The sequence below is a fragment of the Parambassis ranga genome, chromosome 13, assembly GCF_900634625.1.
Source record: "Parambassis ranga chromosome 13, fParRan2.1, whole genome shotgun sequence".
Classification (NCBI taxonomy): Eukaryota; Metazoa; Chordata; class Actinopteri; family Ambassidae; genus Parambassis; species Parambassis ranga.
In genome coordinates, this window is record NC_041033.1 from 17287898 (window position 1) to 17309346 (window position 21449).

At 41.5% G+C, this 21449-nt stretch overlaps 3 protein-coding genes across 11 annotated transcripts; 2 read left to right on the forward strand and 1 right to left on the reverse strand.

Moving 5' to 3' along the window:
• Positions 1 to 173: 173 nt before the first annotated feature.
• itpkcb (inositol-trisphosphate 3-kinase Cb) lies at positions 174 to 15609 on the forward strand. The gene is made up of 8 exons (XM_028418941.1): positions 174 to 579; positions 2237 to 3526; positions 10988 to 11087; positions 11472 to 11685; positions 11898 to 12102; positions 12671 to 12772; positions 13537 to 13608; positions 13737 to 15609. Exons 2-8 carry the CDS (start codon positions 2396 to 2398, stop codon positions 13944 to 13946), a joined length of 2034 nt encoding a protein of 677 aa, XP_028274742.1. The 5' UTR covers positions 174 to 579; positions 2237 to 2395; the 3' UTR covers positions 13947 to 15609.
• Positions 15610 to 15664: 55 nt separating this feature from the next.
• On the reverse strand, positions 15665 to 18724 carry actmap (actin maturation protease). 7 transcript variants are annotated; one of them, XM_028418947.1, is made up of 8 exons: positions 18431 to 18723; positions 18279 to 18304; positions 17988 to 18169; positions 17525 to 17593; positions 17208 to 17332; positions 16905 to 17034; positions 16627 to 16697; positions 15665 to 16494 (listed from the first exon to the last, which is right to left on the reverse strand). In XM_028418947.1, exons 3-8 carry the CDS (start codon positions 18140 to 18142, stop codon positions 16172 to 16174), a joined length of 873 nt encoding a protein of 290 aa, XP_028274748.1. In that variant the 5' UTR covers positions 18143 to 18169; positions 18279 to 18304; positions 18431 to 18723; the 3' UTR covers positions 15665 to 16171. The 7 variants fall into 7 exon arrangements, with proteins under 7 accessions (XP_028274748.1, XP_028274743.1, XP_028274745.1 ...); XM_028418942.1 differs by having other exon boundaries at positions 18279 to 18299; positions 18431 to 18722; XM_028418944.1 differs by having other exon boundaries at positions 17988 to 18206; positions 18279 to 18299; positions 18431 to 18722.
• A 151-nt stretch (positions 18725 to 18875) lies between these two features.
• On the forward strand, positions 18876 to 20912 carry snrpa (small nuclear ribonucleoprotein polypeptide A). 3 transcript variants are annotated; one of them, XM_028419836.1, is made up of 7 exons: positions 18876 to 18949; positions 19260 to 19340; positions 19429 to 19601; positions 19694 to 19864; positions 20012 to 20185; positions 20265 to 20353; positions 20436 to 20912. In XM_028419836.1, exons 2-7 carry the CDS (start codon positions 19268 to 19270, stop codon positions 20593 to 20595), a joined length of 840 nt encoding a protein of 279 aa, XP_028275637.1. In that variant the 5' UTR covers positions 18876 to 18949; positions 19260 to 19267; the 3' UTR covers positions 20596 to 20912. The 3 variants fall into 3 exon arrangements, with proteins under 3 accessions (XP_028275637.1, XP_028275638.1, XP_028275639.1); XM_028419837.1 differs by having other exon boundaries at positions 18897 to 18949; positions 19257 to 19340; positions 20436 to 20595; XM_028419838.1 differs by lacking the exon at positions 18876 to 18949 and adding an exon at positions 18969 to 19034 and having other exon boundaries at positions 20436 to 20595.
• The last annotated feature ends 537 nt before the right edge of the window (positions 20913 to 21449 follow it).

Consider the following 21449-nt stretch of genomic DNA (forward strand, 5'->3'; position numbering starts at 1 on the left):
ATTTCAACCTGGAGTCTTAATGAGCTATTTTGAAAAATGTAAAATGGTGTCAATAAAGTTATGGAATGCTTTTTCTTTAAAAGTGTCACGCTTTAAATGTCTACAAACTAGAGTATTTGAAGGCAGCACCTTTAAATTCACTGACAGCCCACTCCCACTCCGCTGTCTGCTTGTTACGTTTTTTAGTCATAGTATTGGCCGTAACTTTTAAATGTGGCTACTAACATTTTTGCTTAATTGTCTTTGGATTCACTCTCTGGAATTTACCGTATATTGTTCAGAAAGCTGTGTCGTTGCTAACTTTAGTTTGTAGAAAGCTAGTTAGCTAAATGAGGTGTCGCTTGACATACAGCCTGAACGTTAGCTAGCTAGACCTGCCCCTGTTTTGACGAGCGTTTCCTCTTTTAGTTTAACCACATGCTGATACTATCACACAGCAGCATTTCAAACACACACTGAACAGAAAAGCCACGGACACATTATCTCCACAACCTGCCGTGAGCTTTAAACCTCCACATCAGTGTCAGCCGTTTAACAGCTGCTTCACAAGCACCAGAGGAGGAACTCAGGATCTGACCGGTGAGTTCGGCTGAATCTATTTTCTAGTTTGTGCTTTAAATCAGTTTGTATGTTTCGTATTGTCTAAAATGTGTATTCATCACTGCATGACCTTTGGCCAGTATAAAGCCTGGATTGTAAGCCTTTTATATCAAACAAAAACCTCTTATCTAGATGCACAGTTCTACTAACTATACATATAAGAAGAAATAAAACCTTAAATTTAACAGGCAACCTTTGTGCAAATCCCTAATTTCTCCATCGTATAGTATTTTCCATTGTGGTCACATACTCGTTTGTTTATATGTAGAATATATGACAAATATAAAGGGACAGATGACTACTGTGGATTGTTCTGATGTCTTGGTTTAAATTTGTTTTAAATTGGCCAGTTTCTCATAAAGTATGCGTCATAGTTTGGGTGTGTGTGTGTGTGTGTGCATGGGCACACATGGGTCCAGCGTTGAATCACTTTATATGATTAGTCTTGATCCTAATTACACAAGAATGTTCTTGAGTGAGTGTATCTGTGGCCTGTGATGAGCTGTTCTTTCCATTGTTGTCCTTCCTGTCTTATTTCCGTTCTGTGAGCATTCCTTCTGACAGCAGCAGTGCTGTCACAGTAAATGACAGTTAATAAACCTCAGCAGCTCTTCACCATGTCTAATGCACAGTACTCATGCTTGTTCCAGGACACCATGAAATGTGTGTATAATTGGGTGAAAGGACTACACTTTGTCTTTTGTAACTACGTGTAAACTATTTGGCCTTAGAGGAATGTTTTCTATTTCTTCACTTTGACCAAACAAAGTTGAAGTTCACATGTGTGCATCTGCTGCCTTCTTAATATACATGCATGTATGTGTTAGACCCTTTTTAATACTTTCTTGAAATTGGCTGGTTTTAACCAACTGATCCTCTAAATGCTTAATAACATGATGCATTTTTACCAGATTAGCTTTTACCACTTGATTCAGGAGATTGACTGTAGGCCTCAAAACAGGCAAAACAGAATTCATATTTAAGATACCTCTGCATTGTAAAGTAATAGGAGGCAAAATGGTGTTTAATTTCCTCTTTCTCTTTTTACTTGATTGATTAATCACTAAGTCATTTGGTTATTTGACTAAACAGGTTAATTTAATCCAGTTTAACTACTGCTTTTTATGCCCTTGTACCAACTACACACCTTTTTCTGCACTTTTTAATCAAAACATTTGTACATGTAGTCCAGCCATCACATAGTACATGAACCTTACTTAGACAGGGGTACAGTGTCCAGACACATGAGGGCAGTGTTACACTAATGGAACTGAGTCAGAAACTCTGTGGAACCTTGAATTTGTTTCCACTCTTCTGCTGTTTTTCTGGAATATTATACATTTTTTCCAGTCATGTTTTTGTATGTGAATGTGTTCCATTATAGTTGATGTGTGACTTCCATCACTAAGTTTCTGTCCTATAGGAAATAAAATCTGAGTTTCAGAGGTGATAAATCATTGATTAATTGGCATTCTTCGGCCAGCCCCTGTTATAAACCACTGCCTGTGTTTACTGTAGCAGTTAAGAATATGGAGGTGCCTACATGTGCTGTTAATGGTTAACAGTAAAGGAGTCTATTGTTACTGTTGTCTGTTGTTCATGTGTCAAATAATTCATCATCTGGTTATTCTTACAGATACAAAAGGACAAACAGGATGGATCAGTGTAAGACTTCCCAGGATTAACACAGGGATCCTGTGACTAATGTCTTACTGTAAATTACGGGAGTCACGGTCTGAATAGTTCAAAGTCTTGAGGGTGTGTCTGGGTCAACGTTGCTCCTACGGCATGCAGGATGGGCCAAAATCGATCAGATCTTTCGCACAGCACCGCCACCCCAGGCAGAGAGAAGTGGAAAGCGGGCGAGACAGCCCATCGACTCCGTATCCGCAGATTCAGAAGCGGAGAGAAGCAACGGAAAGACGACCTGAACAGGAATCCGATGAAAAATAAAGTGCTGTCGTGTCTGGGACGGAGAAAGCGAGACTCGAGTCCAATTGAAGCGGATTTAGGTTGCGGAAACGCAACCGGAGATCCAGCAGCACGCCGCGGACACAGAGTAGGAAAGTTGCCGAGGGACGAGGTTTTGTCGGCGGTTGAGGAACATCAAGCACCACCTCCGGGTTGTTTAGAGACACAATCCGGCCTAAATGAAGCCGTGAGCCGAGAGGCAGTGGCTGGCTCGTCCGATGCGTCAGGCTTGGAAACGTGGACTGGTGAATTCAGCGGTGCGGGCTGCGAGGCGGTGCGAGAGCACAATGCCTCGGACCCCCAGACGAGGGCCATGGAAGATCAGCCACTGGGGGAAAATCGTATTGTGTCTGAGGTTAGACTATTTGCAGATGCTAGTCTGAGTTCAGCCCCTCTGGTCCCCACTGACCCAGAAACTGAGCGGACAGTGTGTAGCTTGCCGCTGGGTAAACATTTGGATGGTGGACAGTCGACATCGGATCATCCCGTTAAGACTACAATGACAAAAACTGACTGTAGCACGGTTTCCAAAGCGGCCGGTGACCAAAGCAGCTTGTGTCCGGCTGAGACGAAGAGTCAGAACGACTCTGATCAGACTCACGAGAGCTCTACAGGAGGCCAGAGTTTTAAAGGACCCATCCCCAAACTCATCATAACAAGGGACCCCAGTCCGAGCCGCCCCGATGTGACACAGTCCCACCTGACCGAGCGAACGGAGATTAGCACCGGCCCGGGTCTGGATCCTCACCCAGATGATGAGTCCCCTTGCTCGGACAGCGGATGCGGAGGGTCCCCAGCTCTGATGCGCTCGCCGAGGAAGCTGTCCAACTCGTCCTCCATCGGCCTGTCCTCCGCCTCCTCCTTCGAGGAGTCTGAGGACGACTTCACAGGCAGCGACATCGAGTCCAGTCTGTCTCCAGCCAGGTCTCTGTGCAGCCCAGATGATGGGACAGGGGTGAGTGTCTTTTTTTCCTCCTTACAATCAGCTGTGCAATTTAATCATAATAATCAGTAATCCTATTTTAAATATGTAGGCTACTGTAAATTAATTGAAAGCAACCTGACAAAGATCATAAACCGATTTCACTGCTTTAGTAAAAAAATGCAAATATTGTGCAATTGACCATATATGATGGCATCCATACAGTGTGAGTAGGGTCAAAGGTTCCACACAAGGTATCATGCTGTCAGGTGCAAAATGTTTTGATTACAGAATCCATGTTTATTGTGCCCACAATGCACAGGACATGAACAGGTTAAAAAGGCTTGTATCCAGTGACAGGTCTGGCCACAGGCACTTTGTTTAGTCATCAGATAACATGAAGACTCATGTTTTTCCAGATCTACTCCATCTGCTGTGCACTAATAACAAAAGTGCCTCTTGGTGCTGTGCTGATCCCCCAACCTCCATCAGCAGCCTGCCTCATCATGATCACATGGCTCTGATGAGCTCAATCATAGGGCCATTTAAACACTGACTGTATGCATTTGTTCCAGACGTGAGAATTCATAGAAAGTTTTTGCAAGCAGGACATTTCCTCCCTCTGTCAGGAAGCTTTGATGCACTGTTGACTAGACATTCCTGGAATGTGTTGAAAACAGGATGTCCAAGCTGGAGACGCTCTTCCAGTATTTTCACTTGTCACATCTGAATCCTGAATGTCCAGGTTTCTTGTTTGTGTCACATCACTAAGCAATAGTGTAGAAAGATGTTCAGCTGTCACTGTGTTAAATGTACTGACATGATCCCAGCAACCTAAAAGACTCTGCCTCAGGGATGTATTTTTTCCTGAGGAGAGTGTGACATAGAAATTCACTCTTTTTAAATTTTTGGCAGCAGCTGAGACCAGTTAAAACCATGCTTTAACATATTTTAGTTATCGGTTTTTCACAAAGGTCTTAGTGTTTACTGTCCCTATGAGGTGGAGTTGGGCTCTAATCTAATAGTGTAATAACAAGTTTCTTGCTGTGAATCACGTGAGCAAGTAAGCAAGTCTAAACAGCAACATGAAGTTAGTGGTGTCGGCTTATTTTCTCGCCTTTTCTCGCACCTCTAAAAATCCAAAAGTCACTTTTAGGCAACAGTGATATTGGTATTTTTGTTGTTAACAGAGAGTTTACATTAACTTGTGATGGTACAAGAAATTATTTGGCTGAACTCTGTATTGCTTTACAGCTACAGACATTTTACAAGCATTTCAGCTCTTAGTTGTACATTGTGGCGCCAGCTTTCCCCCTCCAGTGGTTTTCAGAGAGGGCACTCTGTCTTTACAAAGCAAACCAATGAAACAAATGCACCACAAGTGCTCACGTGTTTGTTACACACAAAAACATCCAACATTCCAATTATAAGTTGATTTAATTTGGGTAGATACTGTAAAACAAACAACACAAATCAATCTGTACAACTTAACACAGAAACGTATGTGAATGTTTAACTACACAGAGTCATAAAAATAGTGATGTATCATGTTAGATGATTCCAACGTGAGAGCTTAACATGTTACATAATACAGTTTATGTTGTAATAAAGCAGTATAACTTAACATTAGTGTAGAAAAATTAGGAGTTAATGCTTACAAACATTAACAAATTAACCAATCAATTACCAAAAGGGTTGGCGACCTGCTTGCAATACTTCTCGTATGTTTTTGAAGTCATAAAGGTACCATGTGGAAACACACATTTCTACACATGGCAATTGTATTGATTCAGTTCTAGTAACTGTAATGATCCATTGAATCAGCAGGTCAGCATACAGAGCAATTTCCTGGCCATTTAAACTGTCAGCCAGGAAATGAGCAACCTGAGGAGTTGCACTTGAGCTGTTGTAACAAACAGGATGACGCCTGGCTGTGGTTTCAGATAAGAGCATGTTTTTAATGGGCAAGTTGTGTCCTCTGTGCAGTTGTGTAAATGCGCTGTTGTTCTCTGTCGTAAGTTCATAGAACAAGGGTGTGCGTATGTTTGTTATTGGCTTTGAAAAAATGCTGTAACTATGCTGTCATCTCCCAGCCAAACCTTACATACACATTTTGTGTGCTAGGTGACGTGAGCAGATAGTTGCGCGCGCACACACACGCAAACACTTGCAGCGATGCCGTCTTGCATTCAGAGTTTAGTGTGTGTCATGGAAAATTGGGCTGAAGGCTGAGCGGGTTGCTAGGCGACGTCTTTGCCATATATGGTACTTTTTTTCTCCTTGTCTTGTTCTCCCTCTCTCTCTCTCTCTCTCACTGACAGTGTCTATGCTGTCCCTGACATTTGAATGCTATTGGATGTAAATTCCTATGAATATCTGCTCAGCTCAACAATGTGCATATTATTTTGCATTATTATCAGATTTTGAGACACTGTTTTTCTTCCCACACGTTCAGCCTTGTTCAAAAGTTTAACATTTTCCCTCCCGAGACTCTGTGAGACATACAGTGGAACAAAAAAAAAAAACAAGAAGGAAAATTAGGGTAAGCTGACAAAAGATAGAGCCCAGACAGACAACACACACTGAAACCTTGAATGTAGCCTACACGTGATGATTATTCTTATTTATGCATGCTTATTCACTCATGAGCAACAATTGCAGACTTGTTTTCCGTCCCACGCGGCAGTCCCACAGCACTTACAAATACAGCACATGTCATGGTGCTCAGTCAGAGCTGCATAATGTCAGTGTTAACTGAAATGATATGCTGTGTGCTACAGGTAAAAACCAATGTGTTTATAAAAGCCAACCACCATGCTTATTTTATTATTATTGTTATTTATTTAATATTTATATTATTTATTTTAGCTGAAAAAAAATATAGAGTACATATACCCTACAGGAAGGACTGAGGCATTGGTAGACGAATAAATGGATAAATATAGGGGAAAATGCATTCAAAAGGCAGATTCATTTTTGGCTCTTTAGAGGGGAAAAATCTTTAAAATCATATCTTATGTGTAGAAATTAAAAATAAATAGGTGTTAAAGGTGTGCTGGCATTACCCAGTAAAATTAGGTGACTATACTGAGTAAATTTAATAATAATAGTAATTTAAAACCTGTGTTTCTTGCTTAAAAAAAGTCCATATGCAAGCTCAAAAATAAACTGAAACTGAAACATTTTCATTATTCTATTACTAATTGGATTTATAAACATGGACAACTGCAAATGCATTAAGGAGTTTTTAGCACCACTAAGAGACTCACTGGCACAAAAAGAAGGAAAAAAAAACAAATTGAGGATAAAAAATATCTCAACATTTATTTTATTTAATGATTGGCACAAGAGCTATGTAGACGGTCATGCAGTTGAATGAATAGCACCATAAAAGTCAGTACTGCCTATCTCTTGTTTGTAAACTGTGCCATCGTCTGTGTGTTCACACAGCTGAGCTGCTTCTGCACAGAAAGACTTGAGTTAAGGGAACGGGATGTGGTTTATATAGAAGTTTTGAGCTCTACCTGTACCTGAAAACACACTTGGTTTATGCTTAAGTTGTCACTTGTGTAGCTGATGATGGTCGTCTGACAGGTTCTGCTTTGTCTCTGCAAACATACACACCTCTGTAGGTTGCACAGTTATTAGGAATTTGTCATGCAGATAATAGGAGAGCACTGGGAGGGTACAGAGAAGTACAGCCTGCTGTCCCTACCCCCATGCTGCCATGTCAGTCATGAATCTGGCAAGAGATTGGCTCAGCATGGGGCTCAGCACAGGCCCTGCAGGGATTATAGGATGAGGGGGAGAGAGACAGGAGAAGAACAAAGGTTACACTGAGAAGACGGCTCATTGTGTGGAGGCTTGTACCTTCAGGGGCAGAGAGTGAAAGATATACAGGGAAGAAGTAAATGATGAGAGGTCTACTTCAATTTACAGACTGTAGGAAGAAAGAGAGAAGTTACAGCTTTAGGTCTGTGAGTGGATATGTTTGATGAAAGCAACAAAGGTATGTATTGAGAAAGTGTAAAGAGAGGAAGGGAGGAGTTTTCAAGTGTTGAAACTGGAGAAATTTAGAATCGGGATGCCAAAAAGAGGCTGTGGAAGGAGAAACAGTCTGTCTGAGGGATTATTTACAGCAGTGGTTTACAGGTTGACTGAAGCTAAATAACTGGCGGCGGTAGTAGAAGGCAGTAGATGACTGTGAAAGATCTCCAGCAGGCAGGGAAGAATTCTTCCCTGGTAGCGTTGGACTGGGGAGACCCTGTGCTGATGGTGCAGAGTGTTTTGTGCTGGCTTCGCTCTCGCTTCGTCTCTGGGGCAGTGTGTGCCTGTGTCAGCGCCTGCCTCCTCCTCCACTATTGCTCCGTGTGCCAGGTAAGGAATGGATCGTGACAACGGATCTAGCGTTGCAGCCTAAATTCAGCTTACTTTAGCAACACGCTGTCAGATACGTTTGCTGACGTTATGTTTCTTTAGAAAGATGATGTGAGGGCAGATTATAGCACATTCGGGAGACAGGTTTGGTTATTCAAATGCAATGTGATTGATAGCTGATTGTCTTATTCCTGTAACACTATGTGCCTGTGTTCTGTTCGGTGTGTGAACTCTGTCAGGGTTAAGAAGTTAGTAAAGCCAACCAACAGGACCATCAAGTTTCAGATAATATTGCTTGATGCAATCAGTCAATTTTTCAGAATGTAAGTTCATTATCTTCATGTGAATTGACTAAATAGAGCTATTGGAGCTGAAAAGTAAAATAGGATAAATGTTGGAAACAGCACAACCAATTAAAGCCATCTAAAATCTCAAAGGTAAAGGATATGGTGTTAAAATTGACTTTTGGTTTAGTTTTAGCAAGGTATATATACCAAGTGTCCATGTGACAAATCTTTGTGGTATGTGTGACACTCACTTGTCAGTTTGCCTGTTGTTGTCATGTGAATGGCAGATAGACCCTTGAAGGGCAGTTAGAGGCAAGCAAAGGAATTTCAGCAATTTTAAAGAGGGTAAAATGGAAAAGGGCAAACACATACACATTTCTGAGAAAAATAGAATCATTTCTGTTATGTACTCATGAGTTATATAAAGGAGAAAGCAGAGATGCTGAAGTTTTGACTGTGCGGGGTGAAATTTGACCTCAGCGTGTGGGATGCACTTATATAATTTTGAGCTAAACCAACAGTTCATTGTCATCCTCAACATTCAGCAAAACACCTTTAAGGTCCAGCAGAATATTTAGCTGGTAATATTAAAAGTGGCACATTTGACTCCACAGAGGCAGCGCATGAAGCTGTCAGCACAAAGCAATTAGAGATGTGGATCAGTGACGTGAAACAAGAGAGACAGGAGGTTTGAGTGTCTGTCTCACCTTCCTCTCCTCTCATCACCTGTGACTTTCATCTGTCACTAAGATCATCTTGTCATGAGGACAGATGCTGCTAAAAATAGCTAAATAAAACAAATCTCTCGACAAAAATCTGATAGGTAAACACAATGTGTGTGTGTGTTGGGGCCGCAAATAGACATGACTTCAGCAAAAAATCTGTTGATCTAACAGGAAGTTTCACATACACACATACAGTATAGAATCTGATAATAGGTGTGTGTTTTTGTCTGAATCTTACATAACAGGTTCATAATTAGCCTTTAAAGCAGCATCTGTTGGTGACAGTTTTACCGACTATGGAGTGTCTGCTTGTTGTGTTCTGTTATGACTCAAGGTATGTGATATGTGATAAGGCTAGGAGTTTATGGTTAAGGTTGGGTACTTTGACTGTGTAGTGTGATCTGATTGCAAAGTAATCCTGACAAAAATAACAAAAAGAAAAAGAGTTGTGTATGAAGCAAAGACGCTCCCTCAGTGCTGCAGAGAGGATATCAAACATTCACTAGTCAAGAAATTATCCGTGAAGAGAAGCACGTGGCATCTGTCAGGCCCATCAGGTCAAAATTAGTCAGAGTTTGTCACCAATAACTTGTGAATGCATTTCTGTGGGGTCAGTTTTGATTTGTAAACCATGTCAAAATGAGCAAGAGGCAGAATTCCTGTCATGTTGCAAAGTCTGGTGTTGCACTGATGGTAAAATTCGTTAGCTTGTTTCATCATTGTTCTCGGCCCTGAGGTGGCGGGGGTCATGGCTGGGTTAATCTGTTGATGCGATTGAAGGCTCAGCTCCCCAACATCTAGTGTTCACTCTCCCTCTTGCTGAAAGTCCTGACATTGACCAGCTGTTGAGTACAAACCAGATCTGAGAACAGTCTCTCTCTCAGACCTTTGTTATATCTTTGTTTTGGGATATATATTGCATTTTTGTAACATTTGGTTTAATAATGATGTAAGTTTGTTCTGATAGTTATGTAACAGTTTTTATAGGACAAACTTGCTGTATATTTACATTATTTATACACAACATCCATGCTCTGTTTATAAAGACCTTACAAAGTCATTTTCAGTAAAAGTTTTAAAATCACATCTTAAATGTTAACATTTAACACACAAACTCTGTTAATCTTCTTCCACTAACATAAGCAGATTATTTTCTGTCACTTATAATAACAAGCAGCCTGAAAAATGTGTTTTTTTCAGACCTTCAAGGTTTACTGAGTTACAAAACAGCACAGATTAAACTCAAACAAAGCATTTTTTCTTCTCCTAAGACAAACACAGATCCACTGTTTCCACTGTGTGTGTGTGTATAATGCTGCATTAGGACTGCTTTATTGTGACAGAGTTTCAACAGAGCAGTTGGGATAAGAAGGCAGAGCAGAGATAGGCTGAGCAATGAGAACAATCATTCACAGAAGTGGTTTAGTTATAAAAAGATTAATTTTTATGATTATGGCCTCATGTACCTGATTTTATTGCTCACATTAACCTGCTTTGCCTCCCACTCCCCTTTTTTCCCCCTCATCTTGATTAGACACGGTTTACAGTACATATAGAATAGTAGGAATAACTGCAGATTCAAGAGAAACACACACACACTCGTTATGAACTGGCTGTCCATGTGTTGTGGTTTCCCACACATGTTCTAATCAATCAGGTTCCTCTCACACTGCTTGCGTCAAAGCCCCTCTTACACACTGTCCTTAGTCTGGTGTTTCCCAACACAGATAACCATTACACACACACAGAGAGACACACACAGACACACACACCTTTAAACAGTGAGGTTCTGTTTTACGACACTACAGTGGTGCCTTTGGTAAATGTTTTATGAATGGGCTTTGTCATGTATGTTATGCACCTGGCCTTGGATGAAGGGGAGGGTCTGTCCAATGTCTACTCATACTTGTGTGTATGTGCGTACTGCAGGGTGTGTTTTCCTTTTAATGAATAATCATTCCATTGGCCTGCGTTTGGCACAGAGTTTTGTTTGACCAGAGACAGAGAATCCTGACGCTGATTAGTCACCGCTTGAGATTTGTCATTTGTGTGACAGCCCACACTTTTTTTTAACAGGATGAAATACTTTGTTGTTCTTCTTCCAGAATAAGTCCTGGCAGAAACTGAAGACCATGGTTCACTGGTCCCCCTTTGTGGTGTCCTTCAAGAAGCGTTACCCATGGGTGCAGCTAGCTGGGCATGCAGGTAATGAAGATGGTGCATGTATATAGTTGTATGTGTTTTTTTTTTTAAGAGTTTAGCTTGGAAACATATCAAGAAGAGAGGAATAATACCATTGTCATTTCTGTCAAATGTTCATAAGTTGATCTTAGAAAAGAGTTATTCTCTGTCCAAAGGTAAACACCACCTTTAAAGCTCTCTCACACCTCATTTGCTTAATGTGTGCACAAACCAAAATGTGATGACAAGTCGGGTTTCAATGCTGTCTCTTGGCTCCAGCTTCATATTTACTGAACAGATAAGAGAGGGCTGTCAGTATGCTCTGTTAACTCTCAGCTGAAGCAGAAAAGCATCCGCTTTAAATACCAAATGTTGGCTCTAAATCTCATTCTTGTCTTTCTTTTCAAGGTAACTTCCAGGCTGGAGAGTATGGACGCTTGTTGAAGCGATACTGTGAGTGTGAGCAGCAGTGTCTGCAGAAGCTGATGAAGGACACTCTGCGTCCTTATGTGCCTGGGTACTTCGGTGTCGTGCAGAGAGACGAGCAGGACTATAACCTGATGGAGGACCTGCTAGCTGACTTTGACTCACCCTCCATCATGGACTGTAAGATGGGCAGCAGGTAAGATAGCATTGATAAAAGTATGACTTTTGTCAGCTTTTGTACTGTAGTTTATTACAGCATGTTTATGTATGTATGTATGTATGTAGTACGTCTTCATCAACAGATTCACACAATAGGAGTTAAGGAAATAGAAAACAGAATAAGAGTGTGATAAAATAAAATTTAAAGATACTGTACATGAAAATAAATATTAAGCCTTTTCTTTTCAGGACATACTTGGAGGAGGAGCTGATAAAGGCCAGAGAGCGTCCACGTTTGCGGAAGGACATGTATGAGAAGATGGTGGCAGTGGACCCTGGAGCTCCCACGGAGGAGGAACGGGCCCAGCAGGGCATCCTCAAACCCCGATACATGCAGTGGAGAGAGACACTTAGCTCCACTGCCACCCTGGGCTTCCGCATCGAAGGCATAAAGGTCAGAGGTCGCCCTGGACACTTAGCACATTCCCGGTGGTAGCTCTGTGTTACTGAGATGAATAAACACTGCTGGATGTCTCTGCTGCAAGAAGTAAACCAATAAGTACAGTAAACACTTGTCATGTATATACAAGGCAGACCACACACACAGGAGTCCAAATGAAAAACAGTGAGTTTGAGGTTTTTGGCTGCAGGCACAGCTTTCCAAAATAAATCCAGGGCTGGTTATCAGGACGTAGCAATAGCAGATTTGCATGCTACTCGGACATGGAAGAAAATATCTGATGACATGGTGATTTAAGGCCGCCAGCTGTGGTTTTATTTTTTCCAGCCAAACAAGTATTAGAGGCAAGTTCTGACGGTGAAATTTATTTTAGGGAACATTATTTGCTGTTTGTTGCGTTTTGTTCCTGCCAATAATAGCGTGCAGCAGCAGGATCTGAGGACTGATCCAGCAGGCTTTGGTTTAATTAGTGAAATGAAGTGTAGTCCTCATAGACCTAAATGTTGTTTTAAATGGAAAGAAGAACAAGCTGTGCATTACGTTATGTTTCCCTTTTCAACAGAAAGCAGATGGAACATGCAACACCAACTTTAAGAAGACAAAACACAAAGACCAAGTGATGCAGGCTTTAGAGGACTTTGTTGATGGCAACACTCAGATTCTGGTATGTTACTAGTTGACTGTTTAGTTTCAGAAGAAAAAAGGTGTGACATTGGTTTCACACAAGACAGAGACAAGGGGGAAATTAGTAACCCGGATCTGTCTGAAAGTTTTGCCTCCACTCCCTTAAATTTCCCCTCTAAAAGGTATTGGAACGGTGAGGCCAATTCCTTTATTTTTGCTATAGACTGAAAAAAAAACATTTACATCAAAAGATGAATATGACACAAACATCAATATTTCAGCTTTTATTTCCAGGTGCGGTATATACATCTAGATCTAAAACACAACTTAGAAGATAGCACCTTTTTTTTAACCCACCCCAACTTTCATGTGAGCGAAAGTATTGGAATGGACAGACTTAAAGTAGATTAAAGTGAATAAGACTTAACTAACTGCATCAAGCCTGGGACCCATTGACCTGTGATGCTTTTTCAGGCTCCAGCCTCTTTCAGTTGTTGTTTATTTTCGGGGGTTACTCCCATCAGTGGCCTCTTTAGCAGGTGAAATGCATGCTCTATAGGGTTTGCTAACTATAAATGCAGTCTGCACAGACACAACCAAATCTGAAACTGAGCATTAATTATGCAAAGCTAAGAGGTGTAGCTTCATGTTTAATGTCCAAACGGCAGGTTGAGTAACAGCTGCATCAATGAAGAATGTAAGCCCACCAGTTTAGTTGAAAGAAGATGAATAAGTCTATTTTTTCCATGTGCAACCATCCTTCTCTTTCTGTGGTAATGTTTTGATTCTCTGCATCTCTTTTAGAAGCTCTACCTGCAGCGGCTGGAGGAACTCCGCTCAGTCCTCGAGCAGTCACAGTTCTTCAGAACACATGAGGTGAGACTCAGTTTTCAAGATTTCTGAACAAACCTGTTGTCCCAGATTCATGATATCATCCCATCAGCTTCTGTTCTAAATTGTTCACATACCTGAACTCACCTGTCTCTCCGGTTTCTCCCTTGCAGGTTGTGGGCAGCTCTCTTCTGTTTGTCCACGACACGTCGGGGAAGGCCAGAGTGTGGATGATTGATTTTGGGAAGACAGTTCTGCTCCCGGACCCTCAGACCCTGGACCACAGGACACCCTGGGTGGAGGGCAACAGGGAAGATGGCTACCTGTGGGGACTGGACAACCTCATAGACATCTTCAGCAGTATGCTTTCACCGGCACCATGAGAGAGAAATATAAGACTCAGAACTGCAATAAAAGATTGGTGGATGTCCTGATGGTGGAAGAGATACAAGAAAGGGAGTGATGATTACAGACTGTGATACGGAGGAGGAATGATCAGCCAAGGGCCCCCAAGACTCACACCATGATCTAAGTGTCTTTAACCACTTGCACCTTTGTAAGAGGGGTAGGCAAAGTGGGACTATGCCAAAGGCAGATGATATCCATTCAGTGGAGCTTTGGAGGAAGAAGCAAATAAAAGGAATGGAAAATTTAATGCACAATTGTAACTTTTGTCACATTGACTGTGGCTCAATATTTAAATTACAGTCCTCTGACAGTCACTTCCACATGCTCCTTTCTCCTCAGCAGCTCCCTCTGTCAGTCAGACCTCCACATTGCCGTCATCTCAGATGGCCTTGATCTGGGGAAAAACTCACAATGCCTTCAGGGAAAGTTGGGAAATTTGATTTTTGTCATGGCCCATACTTTTTGATGTTTAAGCAACACTAAAACACTGGTCCGACCATGTGTTAACTAACTCAGCATGTAAATAGTTTAATTTAAATATTCGTTTTTGGCCTTGGTATTACCTTCTTACTTTGTTTGTACAATTTCTGTGCCTATTATTTTAAAGGTGGAGCTGTTTGATCATTCCAGTACAGTGGACTCGTGCTATTTTTCCTTCCAAAGAGTTCACCCAAGTATGAACTGATTAACATCTAATCCCAAAGTTAAAGCGTTTTCTTAATTGGATTTTTTGTATGATAATGCAGTGATGTTTTTTTGTTCCATTTTAACTGTACAGTAAGCAGCTTGTTTGTCTGGAATTTGTTGCACTATGGATCCTCATGAAGCCATTGAACAAATCAAGCAGTGCCTGTGTGTCTGTGAGATGCAGCAGTGACGTACTGGGTTTACAGTTCAGCATGAATTTATCACTCGATTCTCCCTGATCATCAGTGTTGCTTTTGAGAATTTTATAGTAAAACGGTGGTGAAGGGTGATCTGAAACTGGAATTTCCTGATTAAACTGATCAGTCTGTTTAGGTTAGATTTCATTTAACTGGAAAAAAATTTAATGTCTTATGATTGAAAGAGTGATGCATAATTGAATGCAAAACACAAAGACATTGGTGTAAATCGCATTTACCTACACTAAACCAAGGTTTGTGGGATTTAATTTTTGTATGCAGAGTTTACAAAGAAACAACACTGTTGTATTTAGATATGAGAGCAGTGATTGTAAGCGTATCTGTCATTCCTCAACTGGAATGTGGCAGGTTGGTCAATGCTCAGTCTTCCAGATGTCCTTTGACGATGTCAGGCTGCACTGTTTTGCTACAGGAGTGCTGCAAGCATGATTTCATGAAATTGGAATTTACATTTTTTTCATCACAGAAAGTCAAGGAAAGTATGAGAGAAGCATTAAAATGGTGTTTACAAAGTATTATGGCTATTTTCTCCCACAAACTCTATATTTGTAAAAATTGTCAGGTTTTCAGGTGGGTGCTGCTTTATATAAGCACAAAAACTGGAGTCTTATCTGCAATATGTACTTTAAAAGCAGCACATTTTTACAAAAAAACAGGCAGATGGGTGGAAATTGTTGAGATTTTCAAATTGTTGTCCAGAAGGTCGTGGATTGCAAATAAACTGAAAATAAGAGTTTCAGAGTTTTTGTTTTTTTCAAACGCACCTCTGCAGCTCTCACCGCCAGGAGGCAACAAATAAAGTAATGAAATATTACATTACATTTCAGGCAAAGGATTTCCAGTGATGTATATTTAACATTGCATGAAAACCACATTCAGATTTAATACTCAAATGACATGATGCTGAGGTAGCATGAGGTGTCTGTAATGAAACAACTACAATGATAATAGTGTGAAATTTTCTTTCAGCTGTATTGAAATTTAATCATGTTTTTCTGTGTACACAATCAGCTCTGCCATAGACTGGTGGCCTGTCTAGGGTGTACCCCATTACGAGCTGGGGCAGGCTTTTAAGTTTTCAAAATCATAGTGAGTAAAGGAAAAACAGCACGTCATCTCATTCTGTCACATTACTTTACTGTAATCCCCCACGCAGCATACACAGACTGTGAAGCCCATTTGGATTGTTTCAGCTATCAGGTTGACCCATTTCAATACTCCACTTTTAATGGGTCACACATGATAGTTTAGAGTCACACCTTTAACCAGATTCCACACAGCTGTGGCCTTCATCACTACTTCTGTGTCCTTGTGTGGAGCAGCACTGTCTGCCCAGCCAGCCCGGCTTCCACACCTCCCTGAGGAACCACGTACTGGGTCCCATCATTAGCCCGCTGAGGGTCCATCATCCTCAGCTGTCCGTTGCTTTGGGAAACACTGTCCAAACTCCACAGCTGGTAGCGCAGGCTTTTACCCTGTTTAGCCAGGATGTAAACCTCTCTGCAGCCAACAGGACAAGGTGAGCCGGTGTCAGAGGTGAGGAAGACCCAGGGCAGAGAGGGATCAGGCTGAATATGCTCTTGGCTGACACTCCCCTGGTCCACACCGAGGAGAACACCTGGAATTAATAAATATGATTACAGTGTGGACACACACTAGCTTAATTTAAGAATTATGTCTCCACTTTCACAGTCACCTCAGTTTTTCTGAGCCACCATAATGGTTTAGAAACTGAAGATGTAGCCTTTACCTGAAGCAACTGCCCAGTGCGCCCTATGTCCACTACGCTGGCATGGCTCATGGTTGTAGTCCTCATCATATCTTTATTATATATATTGTCATGGTATTTAAGAGTATTTAGGACATTTCGAAGACACATAGCAGAAGAAAAGAGACAGCGACAGATATATATATAAATATATATATCTTTATATATTGTCATGGAATTTAAGACTATTTAGAACATTTCGAAGACACATAGCAGAAAAAAAGAGACAGTGTTTTTCTTCAAACTTGAGTCAAGGATACGGGATGAGAACAGGCTGCCTCCCCCACAGGTGTGCTATGACAGCTGTATAATTATCACCACTCAAACCCCCAGAGAGCAGTTCAGCTCTACAGCCACAGACTTCCTCTGCCAGCAGGGCCATGTTAGCAGCTGAAATGATGACAAATAGAAACAGAAATTGCATTTTAGATGACTGGAAAACAAAATGAAAAAGCTGCAAAGCTCATTTCTAATCACAGCTTGCATCAACTTCCTGGAGCTAAGTGTCATATTGGAAATCGGTATTTAGAAAAGTCCCAAAAACAGCAGGCACACACAATCACCTGAAAACATTTCCCCCTGAGCGGTGTAGCCCCTGCTCACTGCTGTCTGAATCACAGCCTCCATGTCAACACTTAGTTGTGGCTGTAGAAGGTGAGTCGCCATCCACAAAGCCACCAGGCCACACCTTGAAGGTAAACAAATTTCACAGGCACGCCCAGGCAAATACACAGTTTTAACTATGACTTCACCATAAAAACTTTCAAGTCAATAGCCCCATAATAATTGTGGTAAGAGCTCTACTTGTTTTATAACAGATTTCTTCAAACAATGTGTCACTGGCAAACAAAAGCGTGATAATACTAAGTTAATGACTCACTGTGGGCCATCTTGGATGAGGGAAGGCACATATGAGTTCACCAGAATCCACTGCAGGTCCTTCCTGAAGCTAAAGAACGGATAGTGAAAAATACATAGGTACACAACTGCACAAAAACAACCCTTCTCACTGCCACCACATAATAAACAGTATGTTTAGTGCACTTATACAGTGTTCAGTTCAACTGGCCTTATACTTGGATAATATTCGGGTCTGTTTTTGCATTACAGACAGATCTTTGTACAATCAGGTGGTGTCTGTTTACTGCTACTACTAAATACCTAAATTCCCCCCTGATAATCATCTATCTATTCTGACATGCCAGAGTAACAATTGCACAAAATATAATAACCATGGCTAACTTGTAAAAACATCTGTCAGTGGAAATGCATGTGCAGAAACTTTCCAGATGCAGACAAGAATATAACAACCCATTAATGGTTAAAAGCATCGTAAATCTAACCTGCTCTCCCTCTGACTGAGCAGTAAGCATGCCTCTGTGTAATTCCCTTCTACAGGACTCCTGTTGCTGGCTATTGTCTGATACAGCTTCTTTTTGGGCGCCGGCGCTGGAGGAGGAGGAGGAGGAGGTGGTGACAGGGTGCATTCCATTGACATCTTCTTTGAGCTCCTATAGGATTTGCCCTGACAGGTGTGGTGGCTCGGTTAGTACTGCATAAATCTTTGCAAAGAGGACAAACTTTAGCAGGTCTTAAAGTTCAACTACACTGTAGTTTATAAAAGATATACATACCTACACACTCTTCTCCTGAGGCTGCACTGACGGAAAGATTTTATACAGTTGTCAGTACAATTTTGGATGCTACTCGTCTTAAACGAGGTGTAAACATGTTATCGGTTAAAGATAAAAAGCTTGTATTATTCTGTTGCTGATCCTACACCCACCTTTCAGACTAGCAGGGCGAGCTGACAGCACCGGTGTTCTTCCCATATTTGGCAGCGTTTCTTCGCTCTTCTTCTTCTCTGTCAGTTTTGCGGGACCACACACCAGCAATAAAGCTCTACACCGCCCTCCAGTGTCTCCACTGACATTACTTAATTATTTGAACAGGTAATGAAGCTCGCACTAAAGCTTAAAAAAAGGAAACGGCGGTGGAAGTGCGCTAAGCTTATCTGAACAAAAAGAGGTGCCACACCTCGTCATGCAACCTGAGCTGTCAAACACTGCCTGGATATCGGCATCTTTTGTATTTTTTGTTCTACACAGTGCTTTTATCACATAATATGATAGCATCGTGCGAGGTCACTGCACGTATCTAAACGCAAAAAAGTAAGGCAGAACACTTAGTTGTAGAATCTGTTGGGACACGGAACTTTTCAGTGTGACACCGGAAACGCGTCCTGTTACCGCGAGAACAGCGAGCGGGATTTGAGAAGGCCGGGATTTTCATTCATCGTTCCGAGGTGAGTGGTTCTTTTGCGTCGACCTGAACAGTTTTTAAAGCATTTTATTTACCGTTAGGCTTTTCGCAACCAGCTTTGCTCATAGGTAATTCGATTCTCTAACGATAATCCGATCTAATCATGGGTGATTCAAGTTTGTAGTATACTAAATGAGCTAACTCGTGTATAGCTAGTTGTTAGCTTGTAGGCTAACGCTCACCCCCACGCTATTTATGAGTAGTTGCTAACGATGGCTGGGTTGTTAGCTGCTTTGCTTGTAATCAAAAATTGTTTAAATAAGTATTTCAGTTGTTTTCCTTTTCGCCAGCAGGTTCAAGAATGGCCACGACGGAGGTGCGGTTAAATCATACAATCTACATAAACAACCTGAACGAGAAAATCAAGAAAGATGGTGAGTTATATCTACTCTCAGCCCGCCTGTTAAACACAGCCCACCCAATTTACTAAACTAACGCTTTATCTGTTTTTATTTTTTGAAGAGTTGAAAAAGTCGCTGTACGCCATTTTCTCACAGTTTGGACAAATTCTGGACATCGTAGTGGCACGAAACTTAAAGATGAAGGGTCAGGCCTTTGTCATCTTCAAAGAGGTTAACAGTGCCTCCAATGCACTGAGGTCCATGCAGGGATTCCCATTCTATGACAAACCCATGGTAGGTTAATTAAACAGTGAGGTAGCATATGTTATTCTACCTTCTGAAGGTGTTGCTGTTTGTTTAACGTAAAGTCTGTGTCTTGCCTGTAGCGTATCCAGTATGCCAAACAGGATTCTGATATCATAGCTAAAATGAAGGGAACCTATGTTGAGCGAGATCGTAAGAAAGAGAAGAAGAAGCCCAGGAGTGAGGGAGGAGGATCCAAGAAAGGAGCTGGTGCTGCTGCGGCCATGGTTGCTGGGGTACCTGCTGCTATGCCTGTAAGTATTGATAATGAAGTTCTGTGTAAAAGATTCTTGTCTCATTTGTCTTGTCTAATGACTATTAACACTAAATGGTTGAGCAATAGACACTGTAATTGGAGTTTGGAGGGTAAAGACTCAAAAGTTAATGGTATCTCTTTTTAGGGAATGCCTCCAATGAGCCAGGCACCACGTATGATGCACATTCCAGGCCAACCGCCTTACATGCCCCCTCCAGGCATGATGCCTCCTCCAGGTATGGCACCTGGTCAGTTGCCGCCTGGTGCCATACCCGGTCAGATGATGCCTGGACAGATGCCTGGCCAAATGCCTCAACAGGTACAGTGTTTAACAGAGTGTGTTGTCCTTACTTTTCTTGTTGTCTTGGTGATGCTGACATCCATTTTTTTCCTTCCAGGTTTCAGAAAATCCACCCAATCACATCCTCTTCCTCACCAACCTCCCAGAAGAGACAAACGAACTCATGCTCTCCATGCTCTTCAACCAGTCAGTAACAACTAAATTTGTGCGTAATTGTGCACTTTCATATGTGTTAAGGCTAATTGTGACCTTGTTGTTTTTTTTCTAGGTTCCCAGGGTTCAAGGAGGTGCGTCTGGTCCCTGGGCGCCACGACATCGCCTTTGTGGAGTTTGACAATGAGGTGCAGGCAGGCGCTGCACGGGATGCACTACAGGGCTTCAAGATAACACAAACAAATGCCATGAAGATCTCATTTGCTAAGAAATAACACTTCAAATTCAGGCTTGTTCCTTTTTGCTTACACACAAATTTTTAAACAGCAGTGACCCAAACTTCAGGTGAATTTTTTAGAAATCATTTGTTTTGTGTTCAGTAATACTTTCCCTTTCAGGATTACATGTAAGTATACAATCTTTGCATTGCATTTTATGCCCCAGTGAAATAACTTACCCATGCAAATTTAGAAGTTGGGGTTCTTGCAGCCTAATGACATACAAAAATTCATTACAGTATGTTCTGTTCTGGTATGTTTTAGTTTTTTCTACTGTTTGTTATTGAGCATTGCACCCAGAGTCTGGTCTGCCAGACATTGTACCTGGAGCTCTTTCTTTTTATAATTAAATGTTTTATTTGAACAAAAAATGTCTGTGCCTGTGTGTATGTTGTTTGTTTGGCCAATGGGGTGGTGCTATGAACCTGCTTTCTTCAACCCTTGATGTTGGTTGTGCGGTGGTGGATGTGTGTGTAGATGGATGGGTTAAATACCTAATTCTGTGATGTGAACTTCAGCTCTGCTCTTCTTTAGCCTGGAGATGTTGATGGTGGTTGGTTCCTAAAAACATCAGAAAGATATGTCTTGCTAGATCCTCTTTGGCGTGTGTTGTCTTGGCATAGGGTTTTACTTTCAACACAATGATGAACTGTGTTCAATGACAGCGCTTTTCAGAATGGTCCTGAGTCCATGCAGAGATTTCGACTTTATCATGTTCGGTTTTGATGTTTTTCAGACTGAGGGCTTGAAGCCTTCTCCCTATAGTTTGAGTGGGACTGAGCACAATAAGTTACCAGCTGTGGTTGAGCATTACTAAGTAGAACTTAATATTTTCCACCATAACGTTGAGC